Source organism: Thermobia domestica, chromosome 5 (assembly GCF_964235325.1).
Source record: "Thermobia domestica chromosome 5, izTheDome1.hap1.1, whole genome shotgun sequence".
Lineage (NCBI taxonomy): Eukaryota > Metazoa > Arthropoda > Insecta > Zygentoma > Lepismatidae > Thermobia > Thermobia domestica.
Window position 1 is genome coordinate 59,609,287 of NC_137458.1, and position 20,429 is coordinate 59,629,715.

At 37.1% G+C, this 20,429-nt stretch overlaps 1 protein-coding gene across 1 annotated transcript in view; it reads right to left on the minus strand.

Moving 5' to 3' along the window:
* Nucleotides 1-232: 232 nt before the first annotated feature.
* Nucleotides 233-20,429, minus strand: part of LOC145685102 (acetylcholine receptor subunit alpha-like 1) — a 202,919-nt gene continuing 182,722 nt past the window's right edge. Inside the window, exons 8-10 of the mRNA XM_081757448.1 lie at nucleotides 7,352-7,504; nucleotides 3,490-3,659; nucleotides 233-564 (exon numbers count right to left, since the gene is read on the minus strand). Of these exons, the coding sequence (XP_081613574.1) occupies nucleotides 364-564; nucleotides 3,490-3,659; nucleotides 7,352-7,504 (524 nt within the window). The 3' untranslated portion in view covers nucleotides 233-363. The remainder of the gene's footprint in view (nucleotides 565-3,489; nucleotides 3,660-7,351; nucleotides 7,505-20,429) is intronic.

The window sequence follows — 20,429 nt, forward strand, 5'->3', positions numbered from 1 at the left end:
TACCGGTAAATAGGCCATTAGGTGTTGGCGACCTTTTGCGACATAGGGTTGGCATAAGCGGATATCGTCCACGGTACATTAGGTACATTTCAGTCACGTACAGAGCATATGTTTGGGCTGTTTAGTACATGCTTAGGATTATACAATTATACGGCGTAATTGCACACAATTTACACCATTAAAATACTTGTTTGAAAAAGAGGGGCCTATTTAACACACACACATTTTAGAATAAAGCAGTTTATGGTAAACTAATGGTTTATGAAAGATTTGTATATCTTGCAGCACTAAGATTTTGTCTTAAAATTAATTATTTTTTGAAAGCAAAAATAAAAGAAATTGCTGCTCCTCCATTTAACTCCTTCATATATACACTGCTGCTAAGATAATGAACACGAAGCAGTACACAAGAAATGTTATTCTATCAACTGCTGCAGCAAACAACACCCATTCATATTGACTTGCAGCGTTATTTTCACTAATCATCCTTTGGTCATCATTGTTTATGTTGTCATCCATTTCATCTTTTAGCTCAACTCCTCCGGAAGAATTTTTTGATGTTGCCTGTAGAGCAAACAAATATACGGTACGATACAACTTTTTACTTTTAAAAAAATCTACAGTTTGAAGAATAACATATACATTTACCTAAATTGAGGTTAATTTTTATGTGCGTACAAGCTTGTAGTTTCTAAGATTCTACAATAGCATTATCGTGTGTCAACTATTTGGACCGAAATCCAGACGCTGACATACATGCTTTTAGTTATACGTAGCTCAGGAAATAATAAAGCTATATAGAATAGGCGTCATTACTCTTCCGCTTACATTAACATTGCAAGAATTTCCTGATTGCTCCAAGTAGGAACTGTTAACGATTTGAAACCAAATATTGCTACACAACCCTCGGTTTTGTTTCTTATAGAAGAAATGTTCTGTCTACACATAATTATAAGATAGCTACATGACTTACTTGATTGTTGTAAGGATGTGATCGACCGATCAGCACCAGCCTGGGAGATGAATTTTATTTTCATTTAAAATATGAGTAGTATACAAAGTAATGAAGTAATAGTTAATTAAATATATTTTCCTTTTTACCAATTGATTTCTGTCATATTACAGTACTATCTGAATATACCCATTCCTCGCATGGAGGCTGTATTTAGAAGACAACGCCTGTGGGAGTATCACTATTCATTTCAGCGACCGCAAAAAATATAGATTTGACACTAACATAGGTATTTTTGGGCTATTTTTACATGTCTCGGTATACCACCCCCCCCCATTACCCCCGGTCCACATTTAATGGTATCTGAATTTTAAAGTCATTGCTAATAGAAGTGTCACCATTGATGTATGCGACCGCGAAAACTATGTATTCGACACTAATATCGATCATTTTCTACTACATTTACATGTCCTGGTAAAAGCCTCCCTGGTTCGAATTTTGACGAAAACGCGTCTCTTTGGTCTGGAGCCTGGACCAACGTATCCGTGACCGAAATGTGGTAACTCTCGATCAACTTGAGTCGTCCACAGGCCGCACACAGACAGACAGACAAACACACAAACAAACTCTTTATTTGATTTATTTTAGATTATACTGATAGATCTGATTGAGCTGATCAAAATGGCAAGCGTAATGGGAAAGGAACGTTTTTGGCGCTAAGTAATTATGTTATTTGTTGCCACTAACAATTTGCGCAATACAAACATACCACATATTAAAGTGATAGTAATGTTTAGTGCTGCTCACGAGATGAGATTTCTTATCCCGAAAACGAAACTAGAGTCTAAACGAGAAATATTTTTCGAGATTACTGGCCATCGAGAAAACTGATAACTCTAGTCTAATTTTCGAGAGAAGAAGAGAAATTTCACGCGTTTCGTGAATAAACACAGTGTAGCCAAATCTTAGATCTCGAACATGTAGCCAAGACTTAAATCTCGAACACTGCTTTAATGTTACATGATCCGTAATACATAAACTAACTGATAAATAGATTGTATAAACACAATGAAGAGCATCTGGCTTTCAGAATGATGAAGGAAAGTGAATGGTGATGGAAGTATCGGTGGAATAAAAATGTGAGAGGAAACGGGAGAACTCCACGAAAACCCACAGACATGATGTTGTCCCCCACTAACTTACTCGGAGTAGGATCAATCCAGGGATCCAATCCACCAAACGTAAGCGCTCTGCCACTGAGCCAAGTGTATTCATCAACGTTGAAAGATACGCCAATCACTACACAATATCCCCAATAATAAATATAGTTGAAATGTCGTTGCATAACATCCGTGGACTACTTGTGACACAGAAGGGTTCTTATAATTTCTAAATGAAATTAAGAAAAACTTCATAGCATAAAGTTGCTTTGCTGTGCTTAGCTCTGTTGTGACGACTGATGTTAGTGTCCAACCCATGAATTGAATACTGATACTGCCGATGCAATTTAAATCCAAATTTTTCTCATGCGGAGGAACAGATTCAAACACCTTACATAAGGCTGATCTTCCTATGTGAAGAACTGGCATTTCAGATAGTTTTTAAAATGAAAACAAATTATGATACTGGTCATCTATATCTTGGATCCATGTCAAGGAACAGTTAGCATAGATAATGTAAATGTTTGGTTCTCTTTACTTATGTCATGTAGTCTCTAAGAATCAAAACAAGATTAAGGGAAAGAATTTGGGCTCTCTATCTTAAATAGGGACACATATATATCAGCGTTTTTAAGTGGTTTCGCATCGCAAAGTGCGATGCAAAAACATGAAAACGTGATACAAATAGAAAAATATATTCCAAATTGCGATGCATCTTCGCATCTTTCATTATTACCACGGAAGCTAAAATAGGGATTAAGCTGAAATAATATTATTATTATTTCAAGAAACCTTTTTGAAGGGTTCTTTGCTGCAAGAAAAAATGCCTCGACTTTTGGTTAGAAAACAGTTTTTCTCTCTGTCTTTCCTTCCCTTTGTCGTTTGTTCCTAGTGGGTCATCCTATATATATCTATCCATAATTGTGAAGTACTTTCGTATTTATTGGACTTCTTTTATGAATCAATAATTACTCATTATAGTGCAGAAAATGCGATACAAAATTTACAAATTGCGACACAAACTGAAATTTGCAAAATTTAAATTGTGAGAAAACGCTGATATATATATATACTGTCTACATGCTCACTATTTCATGAGCCAAAAGTCAGCGTTATCAATTACCATTCTTTTAAACAATTGAACTTAACAGAGAATTAGGATTACGTAATTATACGACGTACACAAATATTCAAATATACTTTTTAATATTTCTCTGATATATAAGTTTGTGACTTCATTTATTGAAAGTAACTCTTTATCAATAAGATTTTACTTTGTTGTCATTCTAACAGTTTTTATGAACTATTGGATTTGAATTCCATGAGCAAGAAGTGGCAGTTAAGTCTGGCAAGAAAAAAAAAAAACTGATTACCTACCAACAATATAAGATGACCAAGCCCCAGAAGACGCCCAGGGCAGCCAATGAGAAGATTAAGAATTGGCCATGGAACATGTGTTGGCCTCCGAGTTGATGAGAGGTTTATAACAATTACAGAGATGATAATACTGACAGCCACCAATATCAGACTGCTACTGTAGAACACAACTACAAAGAAAAATCGGTAATCATCATTAAATATGTTGCTCTCACTCTCAGGTCATTTGTTGTAAATATAGATGCGTACATGTACAGTAAGGGACACTTCTGGATGGTACACTTTTGCCATAAGTTTCCATTTGGGTGTACCATCCAGAAGTGTCCCTTACTGCACAACAGTTCTCTAATAATAACCTTGCTTTTGTAAGTATCTCTCTATTTAATCTATTCATCAACTGTAATATCCTTGTCCTCTCTTCACAATCTATCAATCTTAATATAACAGTTCTTTTCGACCTAACCTCTTTCATCACTTTTCATTATGTTCTCTATTGCTACTCTGTCTCCTGCTTTGATTGCTACTTCGTCATTAAATCTATCCGCTGGTCTAGTACTAGCCAACGCATCTTTGGTGCTCAAATTCTTCCTGGTGGGAGAGCATTGAACAGATTATACACATATGCAGACATATTTCTTAATTTAATGGAAGCAACTGAGTTGAAACATATCAGATGTGGCAACTTCCACTTGGCGACCGCAGAGATGTACAATTGATTATGGAATTTTAGAGTAAACTCCTTACTATCCACGGGCATCTCTGGCGGGAGGACAAGGGGGACGCGTCCCCTCAATATTTTGAAGTACAAAATATTCAATATTTTATTCTAATTTAATTCATTTACTAACGACAGAATAACATACAAATAATAATTATATTTATTTCGAATATAATATTCAGTCTGTTAAACGATTATAACAGAGTTCTTGATATACCTCAAGAGGTTCGTGAAGGTAAGGAGAAAGGTAACAAATAGAATCGAAGATAATAAACTGATTGGGCAAGGTAGTACCATTTAAATCACTTCTTTGATGCTCCCCCTCCCAATTTTACATGCCAGAGTCGTCAGTGGTACTATATGAGAATCAGCAAAACGAGTGAACTAAGCAGACGATAACAGTGTGCAATGGTGGACCTGATCTACATATTTCTGATTTTCAGATTGTTGGTTCTGGCTTATGTGGTGCGAAAGTGACAAAAGTAGCAAATGTGTTGAGTGTGTAGTGACGGACAGTGTCCGGGATGATTATGTCCTGCAAAACTCACGGCAAAACCACATCGTCGAATAGGATTAGTAATAGAAAGTATACACTCAGTGATAGGTCCCGCCAAGCATTAAAGAGAAGTCATTCAGAACTGCCGTCCGACCGCGGTGCAGGTGACGGAGGAAATCAAGTAGCACCACTTACAAACTGTGTTAACAATTACAGAAAGCCACGAGTTATTTGAAATGGATATATGGGAGTCAGGTTACACGAATGAAACCGCTGATAAAGGACCATAACACTTCAGCATGCCTCCAATGGTTCTACGTACATGCTTCATGTACTGCTGATGACAAAACATGTGATATATTCGGATCAGTCATCGTTCACCTTATTGCAGACAACGGGCCATGTTAAATATGGTGGACGCCCAGAGAAGCGTATAATTTATAGTATCTCCGCCCAAACGTGAAACATTGCGGCAGCTGTAATGCTGTAAGCCGCAATATCCTTGTTCTCGTGAGTCTTGTATTCATGCTTATCGCTCACGTCACTGCCCGCGATTATGTCGCCATTTTAGGGGACATGTGCATCCTATGATTAAGGTGTTGTTTTCGGGTAATGTCGCCATATACCAATATGATAATCAGCCGATTCACACTCACACAGCTGGAGCTGTTGCAGCTCAGCTGAGGAATATCTGGATGAAGTTGAACATTTTCTCTGCCCTCCCTAATCCCCGAATATGAACAAATTTGAACATTTGTAGTCCATTTTGGAGACATAAATATGGTATATTTCCCTCTTCATCCTTTCTCACGGAACTGAGTGATACACTGCATACGGAACAGTGTATCCTCACAACCTACCACTCACGACCTTTATGATGCATTCCCTATATTTGACCTTCAAACGTGCGAGCAGCAAAAGAAGAGATATTTGTCGTTCCAGAAAACATGTGGCTAGGAATTGTCCTGATGAGATATGATAAATGAAGTTATCTGAACGAAAGATATAACATTATTTTCTGGAAATTCCGTCGTATAGCGGTCGCTGATTGTCCTCAATGCATATCAGCCGAGATTGTGTATTCTATCCAATGGCCTCACACGCAACCACAGCTGTCATTCAGCCACTATTGGCTTTGACAATACATGCTTTAGGACTGTTCATGAGAGAAAAGTTGAATCTTATTTCTAAAAGGATGGTCGTGAAAATGATGTCTCAGAAAGTATGTGTGTTTCTATTGAAACAGATCTCTCTCATCTCGGAAAGTGTGATTGTATTGAAACATATCTGTCTCGTCTCGGAAAGTGTGTGTGTTTTCCTATTGAAACAGACTTCTCTCGTCTTGGAAAATGTGAGTTATTATTGAAACAGTTCTGTCTCGTCTCGTATCTCGTCATGAAAATCCTGTCTCATTTCGTTTTGTTGGGAACTCTAGCATATTGGTACATTTCGTACACTATGATAGCTTATTAGTCTCAATAATGGGACTTGTAATACTATAATGCTAGTACGTCCATACGTCCGTCCGAAAGAACGTATGTCCGTTACTCCACACGACAGTTTTTGAATGAAAGAAAAGTTTTGAATTTCGTTTATCTTTCCTTCTTTTCTTTCTTTTTTGTAATAGATAGCTAGGAAGATTATCTCGTCTGAGTTCATTAAGAGAGTCAATTCGCTAACATCTTCAATGTTAAATCTGAGTTTAACGGTCTCTATCCATGTAAAATTTTCTCCTATGGAAACAAAATTGAAGAATTCGAAAATGATAGCAGTTATAGACCGGGCCGTTAGATAGCAGCAAACATCCTGCAGGGGTTGCCATCTGCCGGACGAAATTAAAACTTCCACCAATGATCCTCTATACTGCCTTCAACAGAATTTATTGATCTTTTAACCAATTTTCAGTAGTTAACGATTGTAATACCCGAATAGCGCACCAAACACAGATAGCATAAACAATAGTATATAACGTTAAATTGATGCAGTGGAGCTTTTACTCGTTTGAGAATGGGTGCAGTGCAATATCGTGAAGAACTCGTTTCCCATCACAAGTTGACATTCTTGAGAAACCATTCCTTTTCCAGACATAGACATATGATCATATTGCTTTTTGCGCAACACTTAATTTATATGCGTCCCTACTGTCAATTTATACCGCTTTTGAAACTGTTATAGGTGTTGGCAAACTGTTCCTGCGCTCCAATCGAATGGTCCTCCGAATGCCATCAAAGCATATTTCCGATTATCGATCACAAAGCTATCTTCAAAGTCACGTTTTCTGTGGCCTGAACAAGCCCTGTAAGTGATTGGTCGTGGAAAGAAAGATTCGTCCTCGTCCTTAGGTGGTTAAATAACCGTTGCAATGCTTGATGCTTCTTTACTACACATTATTGTATTCTTGTAATAGTTTCCTTTCCGTTTCGCTAGTTTCTTTGAACTCTTAAAACACAGGCCCATATCACACTATTGAAGATTCCCACACTTTACTTTATTTCTTTGACGTCCCAATTTAAATGTGGTTGACCAACTGCAGTGTTACCACGTAGAAATCCGACAAAACATCTTGGGTACCTGATAATTATACCTACTAATATATACTGTTGTTGTATATTTATGTAAAGGAGAGAAACTGAACACACTGTACTTACCTACAAGAGGTACACTGCTTGCAAGTGCTGGCAGCTTGAATCCGAGAAATACAAGGAAGATACATATGATTATTGCCGTGCATCCACCTAATATTATCTTTTCCTTGGCTTGAGGAGGTAGCCAGAATATTAACAAAATCATCACCACAATAACTGAAACGAAACGATCAAGGATTAGTTTTAGATGGAAAACCAGTCTTGTAGGGATACAGAAATATCAATTAGTATCGTAGAGGGATTATCAATGTTACAAGATTCTTGGAAAAGAAAAAAGATATCGATGACAGATTGAAAACTATCAACTGGATTTTTGTTTTGAGTTGGAGCGTCACTTCTCGTTCCTATTCTGGTTTTCCCCTTTAAAAAAAATCAAGGACACTTCGTATATATCGTATGCAATATATCGTATGCATTCAGCCGAATTCATTAAAATCTGGATCAAACTTGAGACGATGATAAAACTTAACCTGTTATAATATAATGTGCAATATTATGTTGTGCAGGCTGTCGGATCCCGAGTTGTGAGCGGCCAAATTTTGAATCGTATTTTCGAAAATATGAACTCATACGCTGCATTTATCCTATGAGAATCAAACTTGGTATTACTTATTTATTTATTTATTTATTTATTTAACAATCGCCAGATACAGCTCAGATTTTATACTGGATATCTAACAACAACACAACAATGGAAAGGATTTGGGAAGGTATCGGCCAAGCCCTGTTTAGTAGGTACCATCCCAGCACTTGCCTGGTAGGACTGGGGGAAACCCTGAAGAAAACCAGTCACGATGATCAGCAGCGGGAATCGAACCCACGACCTCCCGAATGAGAAGCGAACGCTCTATCACCTGAGCTACTATGCTCGGTAAATGATAAATCTCGTCGACGTGCTATAGAAATGTATGCAGGTTTTCAGTTTTCGAGTTATGGGCGGGTGAACTTTGAGTTATATTTTAGAAAACAGAAAGTCATGCACCAAATTCATTCGATTTGCACCATGCTTGCATGATGGCGGAAGTTGATGTGCTACATAAGAATGTGAAATATTATTTTCTGCACATGTTCGGTTTCCGACTTAGGGGTGGTCAAAATTTGAGTCATGTTTTCTTCGGAAACAAAAGACATTCATCGAACCCATCCGATCGGGATTAAACTTGGCACGATGACAGATTTTGACCTGCTGCAAGAGTGTGTAAAATATTATCGTATGCAGGCTCTTGGTTCTTAAGTTATGTATTGGATATAATAAAAACGAAATAAATACTATTTAAACAGCAAGTAAAGGCCAGTGTTTGACAAAAAATCAAATGAAGAACGGTCTATGCGTATTTCAGTTTTACATGAGGTAACAAACAGCAATTAATGTACCCATAATATCTATGTTATATGACCATTCTACAGAAAGCGAACATGGGTGGAAATTCTTAAGTATTTAGCCACGAAGGAGTGTTTGGATGAATGGATGACCCGTAAGATGAAAAAAGAATGCTTATCGAATTTTGCATTTTTAATATTTGCAAACAAATTACCGATAGTTACCATTTTCAAAAATTATTTAACGAATAATGAAATCAATTATTTTTTCTTTCGAAGTAGTATTACGTATGAATCAGTAGCGCCGGAACCTAGACCCCCAAAATTGTAATTGGGGATTCGGACCTTCCCCCCATATGATCCATCCATACTGTTAATTGATTTGCAGGTAAGACTATTGTTAATAGTTTCAAAACTCAGCGCAAAACTTTGAGTTAGTTAATAATAACCTACCATTTGTACCGCATAATCTGTCCGTATATTATTTGATACGCGGATATGTATAATTATTTGAGCTAAGTAAACTTGTTTATATAACCGTCATTTGAGTTAATTATAAGATTAACTAAGTCCCCCGACTGTTATCTTCTCATCAGCCCCTCTGATATCCGTATATTTTTTCAAGTGGCTGTGCATAGTTTTACGTGTGTATCATACAAACAAGAAGTACTGTGAGTACAAGTATCTAAAGACTCCCTTTTGTCATTTCGTGAGCCGGCGTTTCGGTCCACTTCTGCACGAGATCACTCTTTACGATTTGAGGGCAACTTCACGCTGCTGTGCTAGCTACTACCAGGCGTAATTAATCTTGGAGCAGGCGTTAGTTGGGTTGCCTATCTCGCGGACTTTGTACATCAAGAATTTCTGTGGCCCATAGTACATTCATTCATCACACATTATTTTTGAATTTTAGGATACTGCATATTATGTTTCTTTACATGCCTCCTGATTCTCCTATGCACAATTGTTATAAACCTAATCTGGATCAGAGTTATTTTTTTTCATTTTTGCACACTCGTAACTGGACAGGAAGCCGCTCATTTAACATCCGTCATCATTAACCTAGAAGATTTAATTGTGATACGTTAAAGACTTCGTTTCATTTAAATTCTTCCTCCGAAAGTTTATTCTGTACTGAGACAAAATAGATCAATCACATATGTATATCTCTCTTTCTTTCGAATTCTAAGTATTCTTGTAACTAGAACAAGGTGCTATTATCTTTGTTGAAATCTTGTACTTGATTGTAGTTCATTGCTCTCATTCAATGTTTGATAAAATACTTAAAGGAATATGCCATTTTCTTTGGGAGTCATTCTTGCGCCGCCACTGCACTATATCCGATTGTGCAGTAATGGAATCTATGTCTAAAAATAATGGACAGTCCCTTTTACCCGACTTCGATCCGATGTTTTGTATTTGAGTTGTGGCTGTTGTTACATTTTTCCGACAAATTTTCGGGTGACCAAGGCTCCGAAACGAGGCATTTTTGCACCCAGGTTGGTGTATACTTTTTGTTTTATCTCGATGTCAGGAATCACCTCCCGACGTTTGTTATATTAATTAAGTTACACCCTGTGTATATACACGGGCGCCAGTGTATGTATTATATAGCTAAACTGTGAAAACGTCTTTACTAGAGAAACATTTTATAGTTCTTGTAATAATTCTTTGTCAAACAAAAAGAAATTAAATATATTGTGAGGCGGGAAGATTTGAGGCTTATTCTGGGGGATGTCAATTTCATCTCATTTTCCTTTGTAGCAATCGTACACATTTCATCACATTTCTTCCCAAAACACACATTTCAAATCGGATTATTGGGGGCACAATCCCTCAGTTCCAAGATTGGAGGGGACATGTCCCTCTTATTCCTCCGTGCCATTTGTGCCAGTGCTTGTAATACACACACTGTCAACAGATGTAGACACGAAGTGGCAACAATAATATAACGCGTGATATCAATATATTTACAAATATTTTGTTGGCAGTTACCATGAAATATTGAAAGAATTTACAACTAATTTGAATATTTCTAATGTTTAATTCATTATAAACATATGGAGAATTAACATTTTACTTGTAGCTACAAGTGCCTACGTTATTGGTTGAAGCAAAAAATAGAATTAAAGTTGACACCAGCGGGAATCGAACCGGTAATCCTTGGAACGTGTACGATACGCATTTTTCATGGCGTTATTTCTCTTCTATTTGAGCTTTTTCGTCAGGGTTTTTTTTTTTGTTTTTCAAGTCCAGATACATTGTAGAAGACATTGCGTATGGTTTCAGACCGTCCTGCGTCCAGACATAGGAGGTGATGACGTCATAATTATGAAATAGAAATTTTCCCTTATGAAGCCTATGTTCATTATTTTTTGGCGGGCTTATTTTTTCACGTAGAAGATTGAAATTTTGCACAAACATTCAGTACACCGAATAGTATTTACCAGATGTTTTGTTCCGATGTCAGTGCTAAAACAGAGAGGGAACCAGAGGAACAAAAGGGTGAAAAAAGGGATATTTTTACCCCCAAAATCCGGTTTCTCGTCATTTCCCCCCCTCACATACATGATGGAGACACGTCAGTCATACCGTCTGAAAGGCAGTTCCATTCTGAAGAGAATGACGGTCGAATTATTATTCTAGGGTAATTAGGGACGTTTCAGTAATTTTTTTTTCAAAATATACTTCTGTATAGGGTAACATGGGGAATTTTCTGAATTTTTATTGGCGGTCTTATTTTTGCACCTAGAAGATTGAAATTGTGCACAAACATTCAGTCCACCGAGTAGCAATTAACAGATTTTTTTCAGATTTCTGCGTTAAAACAGGGGGGTCCAGAGGGGCTAAAAGTTAGAAAAAGGGAAATTTAGATTTTAAAAATCCTTTTTTCTGGAATTTCCCGCCTTAGATACATGATGCAGACATGTGAATGGTACCGCCTGAAAGGCAGTTCTATTCAGAAGAGAATATGGGCGACACATGTCCCTAGGGTAATTAGGGATGTCTCAGGAAATTTTTTCCCTGAGATTATAGTTTTGTGGTAATTTGGGGCATTGTGGGAATTTTTGATAAAATTTCTCCCGCCCTTACTATTCAAGATAGAAACTTGAAATTTGGCACACACATTCAGTATACCAAGTACTATTTATCAGATTTTTTTAGATGGCTACGTTCACACAGGGGAGGTCCAGGGGGGCCAAAGTTCGAGGAAAAAAATTTTCCCTCCGAAATTTTCACTTTGACATTTTTTCCCGCTCCAGGTATATGGTATGAGCATGCAAGTGGTACCATTTGAAAGCCAGCTCTATTCTGAAGAGAATGAGGTATGAACCATGATACTAGAATAAATAGTGACGATGCAGTAGCTGCTTGACTGAAAGTCTAAAAAAATATCCCAAAAAGCCAAGATCCCGAAAGGGTTAATAAACTTGCGCAACCTACGACATATGCTATGAGTCGAAAATTTTAAGACGCTTTTTCTATGCTATATTAGGCCATTGCGCTCTCCCAATATGTAATATGATCAGTTTAAATGTTCACAATCACATTGCAAAAACTGGCCTCCACGTTAATTTACCAAAGTTTGCTTTCTCCTTGTAAACGAAAAAAGAACTTCAGGCATTTTTGGATATTGATATTTGTAATTCCAATAATAGCAAGATACGGAGATACTTTCGGTGAATCAGAAAAGAAAGTGGTCTGAGGCACTATACGTATATTTTTGTATTTTAATTTAAATGTGAAGTCTCTCGACTAAAGTATTTTAACATGATAGAAATCAGTGTGTTTCGTCGTTATCGTAAACATGTGCAATTTCTTTCATAAACGAGTGTTTTTTGACTTTACTTAATAGAGTGGTCTTAGCGTAGTGGCGTGAGCATTCGTTTCGTAATTTAGGGGTCCCGTGTTCGAATCGCACTGGGGTAATGTGTTCTTATGAACTAGAATATTCATACTTCTGATCTGTAATAAAATGAAAAATACTCACTTTCTTTCGTTCTTACAAGTTAGAGTGGAGACAACTTTCTTCACAGGGGAAATACTAGCAAACTGACGTCATATATCTGTTTACAACCTTGATTCGTACTGTGGTGGAAAACGTTACGTGTTTAGCAAACAATTCACAAATACGACCCCTAAGAGTAATGCTTAAGGCCTAGTATAAGTCATAAATCTGTTTGAAACGATATTGTTTCCGAGCAATTATTCCGAACGTCTTTCACTATTATTCCTACTGCTAGAAAAAATAATATTTTCGTTCGCCATTTCCAACATGTTCCAGATATCCGTTCAACCAAAATTTGTAAATAGAAACTATTGTTTCTTATATTGGTATGTATATTTTGTTAAAATATCAATATAACGTATACATAATCCAAAATCTTATAGCGAAAGAAAGCGTGTTACTATGTATCGTGGTGAAGACAAATCCTACTTAATTTCTGTTTAAGCATCCGAAGTTTCGATATTAATGCTGTCCAGGAGATGACACCTTCTTTCTCCCTTCTCGTTTATTTTCGGACATTAATCGCTCTTATCCTTTATCTATCAGTATCTCTTATCCTTTCTTTTTCTTTTCCTACCAACTTCAGTACGCTAATTTACATTGCAATAGAACGTAATATTGAGGTCTTAAATTTTCAGTCATAATAATAATAATAATAATAATAATAATAATAATAATAATAATAATAATAATAATAATAATAATAATAATAATAATAATGGTATGAATTTTTTAAAGTTGCCCTAAAATTAGGCAAAATTTACAGATAAGTCGTTATTTCGGGAGGGTGTCTGGCCCTCCAGGACACACCTCTGCAACTACCAAAATTTTAAACCAAAGCGTTCCATTGAAGGTTCATGTACAAAGTATTCTACTGTACGTTTTGAGGAAGATAACTATAATAAAAATAACTGAATATCACTGAACAGTAAGGCATATACCATAGTAAACTAACTTTTAGGATATTCAGAAACAATTACAAATGTTTGCTACAAAAATACCTACACAGACCATAATAAGTTCAATGAGCTCCGAAATACAAAGTAACAGAATCGCGTATAAGATTCAGTCTACAAAGCAATTGTTACTTAAAGAATGGACATACACTATTTTGAGAATCGAGGCAAAAAGAGAAACGTTTACGATACTTTTCGTCTCGTCTCGATTTTGATTCTCCAAAGCGAGACGATAATTTGAGTTAGCCTTGTCTCATCTTGAATGTAAAATGTTAACTCTTCTCTCAATTTTGTTTATTTTCTTTCAGAAACGAGATGAGAAATTTTTCTTCTCGTGAGCAACAATAAACAAAACCGCAATATTCTTGCCAAATCTTACATTTCTGGTTGTAATGTTATGCCCTGAGCGATAATAAGCTCCTAACTTTTAATTTTCTATAAGATAATAATAATAATAATAATTATTATTATTCGTGAAGATTTGATAGTTCAAGTATTGAAACACCCGAGTATTCAAATATCAGAAGGATATAAAACGTGTGTCATCGCCGATGAATCGCCATCAAAAATTCTAAAGTAAAAAAAATGTACTGGTCATTCCTGGATCCGATTTGATTCGACTACCTTCAGATTATGGTGGAGCTCCTTGGCCACTTAGCCACGATTAATACGCAGCAATTGATTTGTCTTTAGTATGTTTACGAGTATAATACACGCTACGTATTTGATTGAAAATAAAGGAGTTTTGTATTTTGTTTCTAAAAAATCTGTAATGTTTATAATACAGTGAATACAGAGATATAATGCCCTCCGAGTCAGTTACATATTCCTGTCTTTTTCCAGTTAATCTGACTATTAACAAGCTACTGTTTTGAATGAACACAAAAGGCTCTTTATTTAGTGGAGTCGGGAGAAGTAATGCTTTAGGTGAGTGTTAAGATTTGTAGTTTTCTAATCTGGCGGACAGGGTTCGATTCCCGCATTCACCATTTAACATTTTTAAAATGTTTCATTTACAAGGCTGAGCTCCAGTTGGATGCTGCTAAATGAGAGATAATCTCCAGTGGAGAAATTCAGTGATGATGTAATTCTGAAAATAAAGGAAGGAAAATGAATGGAGAAAACTAGTTACGGAGTTAATTCTGTTAATGGTTCTATATTTGACATTAACCGTTAATTTCGTGTATTTTTAAATTGTTTTTTATTGACACTATATTCTCTTCTTTTCTCCTTGGATCTGAATGTGTAAATTTGCACAAATATTAAATAAACCATGAACCCTCAGTTATATTTGCAAACCTAAGGGGAAATACGCTTAGTACGGGTAAGTTCTCCAACTCGTTTGAGTGTTATGGAAATTTGCATTTTTAATTTTTACAAATAAATTACTGCATAACAATATTTAGCATTTTCAAATTTTTTTAACGAATAGTGAAAGACAAGTTCTTCTTTCGAAGTAACATTACGTATCAGTCAGTGGCGCAGACACCTAGGAGCTCAGGCCCTGTTAGACAACCAAAATTGTCATTATTGGCTGGGTTCTTCCCCTGAATGATCAATCAATACTTTAATTGATTTGAAGGTAGGACTTCTGTTAATAGTTTTAAAACTCAGCGCAAGGCTTTGTGTTTATTTTTAAAAATATCGTGCTACATATACCGCATAATCTATCCGTATATTATTTGATACGCATATATGTATAGTCATTTGAAGTAAGTTAACTTGTTTATAATCCCTCATTTGAGTTAATTATAAAATTATTATTATGTTCCCTAACTGTTATCTACTCATTCGTACCTCTGGTGTCCGTATATTTTTTTCTGGTATTTTGCTGTTTACTGTGAGTACAAGTATTCAAAGACTCCCTTTTGTCATTTTGTCAGCCAGCGTTTTTCCTCACTCCTGCACAAAAACACACTATACGATTCGTTCTTTTAACAGTTGGGGGCAACTTCATGCTGCTGTTCTAGCTACTCTACCAGGCGTAATTAATCTTGGAGCAGGCGTTAGTTGGGTTGCCTATCTTGCGGACTTTGTGCATCAAGAATTTCTGTGGCCCACTGTACATGGGATTCTCCATATGACACAGGTATTCCCAAACATTGTGTGAATACATATTAGACAAAAGTAACCTGCAATAAAGAGTGTCCCCCTAGTAATATGTAATTCCGTGGAGTAGGGTACTTCAGTGCACAGAAGCAACAAAAATTGAAGAAACACGACACGCTGACACATTGCATAATGATACAAAGAAATGCGCTGGGTGAGTATACTTGTTTTATTTTCTTTAGGTGAATCTTCTTCTAGGGATACTTTCGAGTTGCTTTTCCCCTCACTTGAGGTTGGCAAACCGCCTCTTACCACTGAACTAGAAAAACTACATTGCTATTTTGAATATACCAAAATAGCGTTCTAGTGTAGCCCACCTACATTTTGATTTTGTCAATGCTGGAGAAAATTTCAAGAAGAAAGCTCGTTGGAATTACATCCAAAAAATGGGAAAAAATCTTTTCTCAACACTTTAATGTACCTTGGAGCTGGATATAATACCTACACGGAAGAAAGAGAATTTGGCACTTTTGCGTACAAGTAGAAGCACCTACGTAGCTCATAGTACTTTCATTAAGGACACGATGCTTTGGTCGCACACTACGGAAATATCGTCCCTTCTGTGCCAATTGCGAGTGGCTCGCAAAAGGCTGCGTTGCAGTTTTGTTATGGAATGGCGTCAATTAGCGTGACTGTGTTGTAGTAGGCATCTACGTGTGAGTGATATACATAGTTCGTTGCTCTGGTGTTACGTGTGGAAGCAGAGACAGATTTAAGATTGATGGCGCCCTAAGCTACTAAAGATAATGGGACGCTTATATATCCAGCCAGGCCCGTATCCAAGGGGGTCTAGGGAGGCCAACCCCCTAAATTTTTACTGGCCCCCTTAAATTTTCACGGTAGGCTTGCAAATGAACTATAATATTCTTGGTTCGGTCCCTCCCCCTAATTTCTACCGGCCTCCCCTACATTTTTGGGTTGGCTACCGGCCTGTATCCAGCTGTACAACCAGTTTGTTCAGAACGTAGGGACACTATGTATAAAGCAATGAACAAATGTACGGTATGATATTTTACAGAGCAGGCTAACAAAGAGGGCCCCATTGCGTACATCATAAGAACCTATACATAACGCAAATTACTGTTGCTATATGTACGCTTTATTTGTTTGTATTTTAAATCTTATATACGAGGTTGGTTCCAATATATCGTATACCTTATATACGATATTTTGGAAATATACAACTAGTTCCATTTTCCTTGAATTTTGGGTGTCCCCAAGCAAGTGAGGCCCTAAGCTATAGCTTGTTTAACTTATACGTAAATCCGGCACTGTGTGGAAGTGCTGTATGACAGAATAGAAAGTGCTCAATGATAGAGCGTTATGTCCAGTTACTCACGCCGGTGTTTAAGCAAAATTGATTGTGTTAATATGTATGTACTTGCGCAATGGCAAATTACCTTGTCCACGAGCTGGCCGATATGTACTTTATTTATGGAGAGGCAAGGGGAAATAACCCACAGTCGTGGCGTTTATATCGTGACCGTGTCGCCCTCAAGGAAGAGTAAGTTTCCCTGTATTTTTCCACGCCTTCGAGATATAGGGTCTCTTCAATTTCCCCTACGTGAAATCGGACGAAATCGCACCATGTAGGCAGTAAATTAGAAGACAGGGTACTGGAAATCATCAGAGACGTTCTTGAAACTAGCAGTAGCCATGTGTAGTGCGTAATAATCCATATGGAACTCTAATGAACGATCAGCAGCAGAGATTTTTAGTGAGTGTGCGTTGAGGTATGGTGGATAATTTTGTGGTAAGACTGTATTTATTACCGAGCCGCCTCTGTGGGAGTACGTATCTTGCATTTTTACGTAAAATTATTAGAACACGTGCCCTTGAACATAAGATAGCAGATGTGCTCCCAGCATGATAATGCACTTGCAAAATTTGACAGAAATATGCAGACCTATCAAATTGAAACATTCCCAGATCGTTGGTTTGGGAGATAGAACCTGTGTTATGACCACCTCAACGTCGACAGAGTTAGAGTGTGAACTATTATTCCTCACAGCTGTCTCATGTACACATACTGCATTGCAGAAATACTGCTAGGTGCCTCTGAGTATTTCACATTTATCCTACTTTGTACGAAACAGAATAAATAAATCGGCAGTTTGAAACTGCATTTCTTTGCATCATTGTGTAACACGCGCAACAGCTTGTGTTTCGTCGAAGTTTCATTGCTTCTGTACTCGGAATTATTATCTTCCGCGGAATTACGTATTACGAGGAGGAAATCTTTTAATGTACCTTACTTTCGCTTAAATTGTATTCACATGATTTGTGGAAATCACTGTTGTCATTTGAAGAATCCTTTGTACTCTCGTTCATCATAAATGATGTTTGCCGCCCGTCTTATGCGTAGTTGGTATAAACCTAATCTGGATCAGTTATTATTTTTCATTTTCACACACCCGATTTTGTGTGTGTGTTGGAAAAAAACATATGTTCACAGTATTTCCCGTTACAATGACGCCATGTCCTAGATCCTCCGTTTTGATTCACCGCAAGTAAGTAGAGGTACCAAATTATGAGATTGATCCGAAGGAAGAGTGTAATGATTACATGGGGAAACTGCATGCATTAATATTAGATTTATGATTATAAAAAAGTTAGTGATTCCAAATGTTATCACCGGGCTGGAAAAGGTTAACTTGGACAGGAAGCCGTTACCGTCCGTTACTATCAGCCTAGAAGATATAACTGTGATGTGTTATTAAGACTTCTTTCCATTTAAATTCTTCTTCCGAAAGTTTATTCTTTGCTGAGACAAAGTAGATCAATCACACATGTGTATCTCTTTCTTTTTTTAATTATAAGTGTTCTAACTTGAATAAAATACTATTACTTTTGATTGTTGAAATTTTGTACTTCATCGTTGTTCATTTTCCTCATTCAACGTTTGATTAAATACTCGAAGAAATACTCCAGTTTCTTTGGAAATCATTCTTGCACCTCCCATGTACTACATCCGGTTGTACACGAATGGAATCTACGACAGAAAATAATGGACATTCAGTTTTGCCCGATTTAGATCTGACATTTTATTCTCGAGTATAGCTGTTTTTACATTTTCCCAAAAATTTTCGGGTGGTCATAGCTTCGAAGCATTTCTACACGCAGGTTGGTGTATACTTTTCGTTTTCGCTTTATCTTGGCAGCAAGAATCACCTACCGATGTTTACTACATTGATTAAATTACACAATATATATATATATATATATCGGGTGTTGCAAAATAAGTGTTACAACTCTTGGGAGGTGAATCCTACCACTGAGACAAGAAAAAAAGTTCTCTTGAACTTTCGGCTATCGGGCATAGTTTCAGATCTACAGGGTGCCGAAAGCGTGGGAAAATGACTTTCGGACGCCAATAGTTCGGAAACTATCCAACGTAAAGAGGGCGGGTAAAAAATTTACTGAAGAAGTCATGCCTGCTGTGTTGAATTTTGCATGTTTCACAACCCTACCATGCACGCGCAAGGGATTCCCCAAAGGAACGTAGGGAGTCCCGGATAATGTGCTAAATGAAAGTTGGTCTAATGGATATGAATTGATAGGGTTTCTACCAGATAACAATAATTCGTTTGTATTAAGTCGATATCTGGAACAAATACAAAATGGCGGACACTTTCATGCTCGTTGTGTGTGGTTGCATAATCGCCAGGTACGGATGCTGGCCAACAGTGAAGTTCTGGGTATTAAGTGTTGCGAATTTGTACTCAAATGCTCTAGAAAGACATCTGGAGTGTCGGTAGAGCACAAAAGATGGAGCAGGGTGATTCACATGTGTGGAACACGTAACGAAAAATACCCAGAAATGCACTCATACTCAGTAAACGTGAGTTCAAAGCGTCGGAAATGTAAGGATTAGCGTCAAGAACATGAAAACCAATTCACCAATAATATTCCCTCAAACCGACGCAATATGATGTGCACGGTTGCATACCAATAAGGATGCAACAACTGAGGCCAAGTTGAAATTGTGCAAGGGGATTTACTAAGAAAGTGGGTAAACTAAATGAATGTCTCTAGTGGGATCGCATGATTGATATCGAAATGTGGCCAATGTGTGTGTTGATATCGACATATAGCTAATGGACAAATGTCAACATGTGCCACTACCGCTGGGACACCGTCTCACATGCGAAAACTAGGAAAATAACGTTGTACATTCTGCTATTACAACTGGTGCACTTTTTGGTAGAACGTAACTAGAACAAGATTGTATCAATGTCCCACTTTCTTTGGGACATTGTCCCACAGTCGACACATATGGAAATAAATATCTTAATCCATGGTTCAAATTGTGATAGAGCGTGAAAATAACAAACTTGTATCATGTCTCACGTCTTCTGGGATATATGACGTACTCGATATCAAAATACCTCCAGAAATATGTATCTTACACACAGTACACATGCCAAGAGAAAGACGAAAATGAACCAATTTGGCACATGTAACACTACAGCTGGAACACCATGCATATGGAAAATAAAACGACATGAGAAATAGGAAGAAACGTCTTAAAGCTCTGATTGTTTACAACTGTGCAGTACGAGTAACAAAATGTAACACACAAGCATGTCAGGAGACTGTACAAGAGCGCTTGCCAAACAAAGTGGGTACTCCTCAAAGAAATGTATACAGAGAAAGTGAGGCTCCTCAAGCCTCAGGGCTAGAGCGC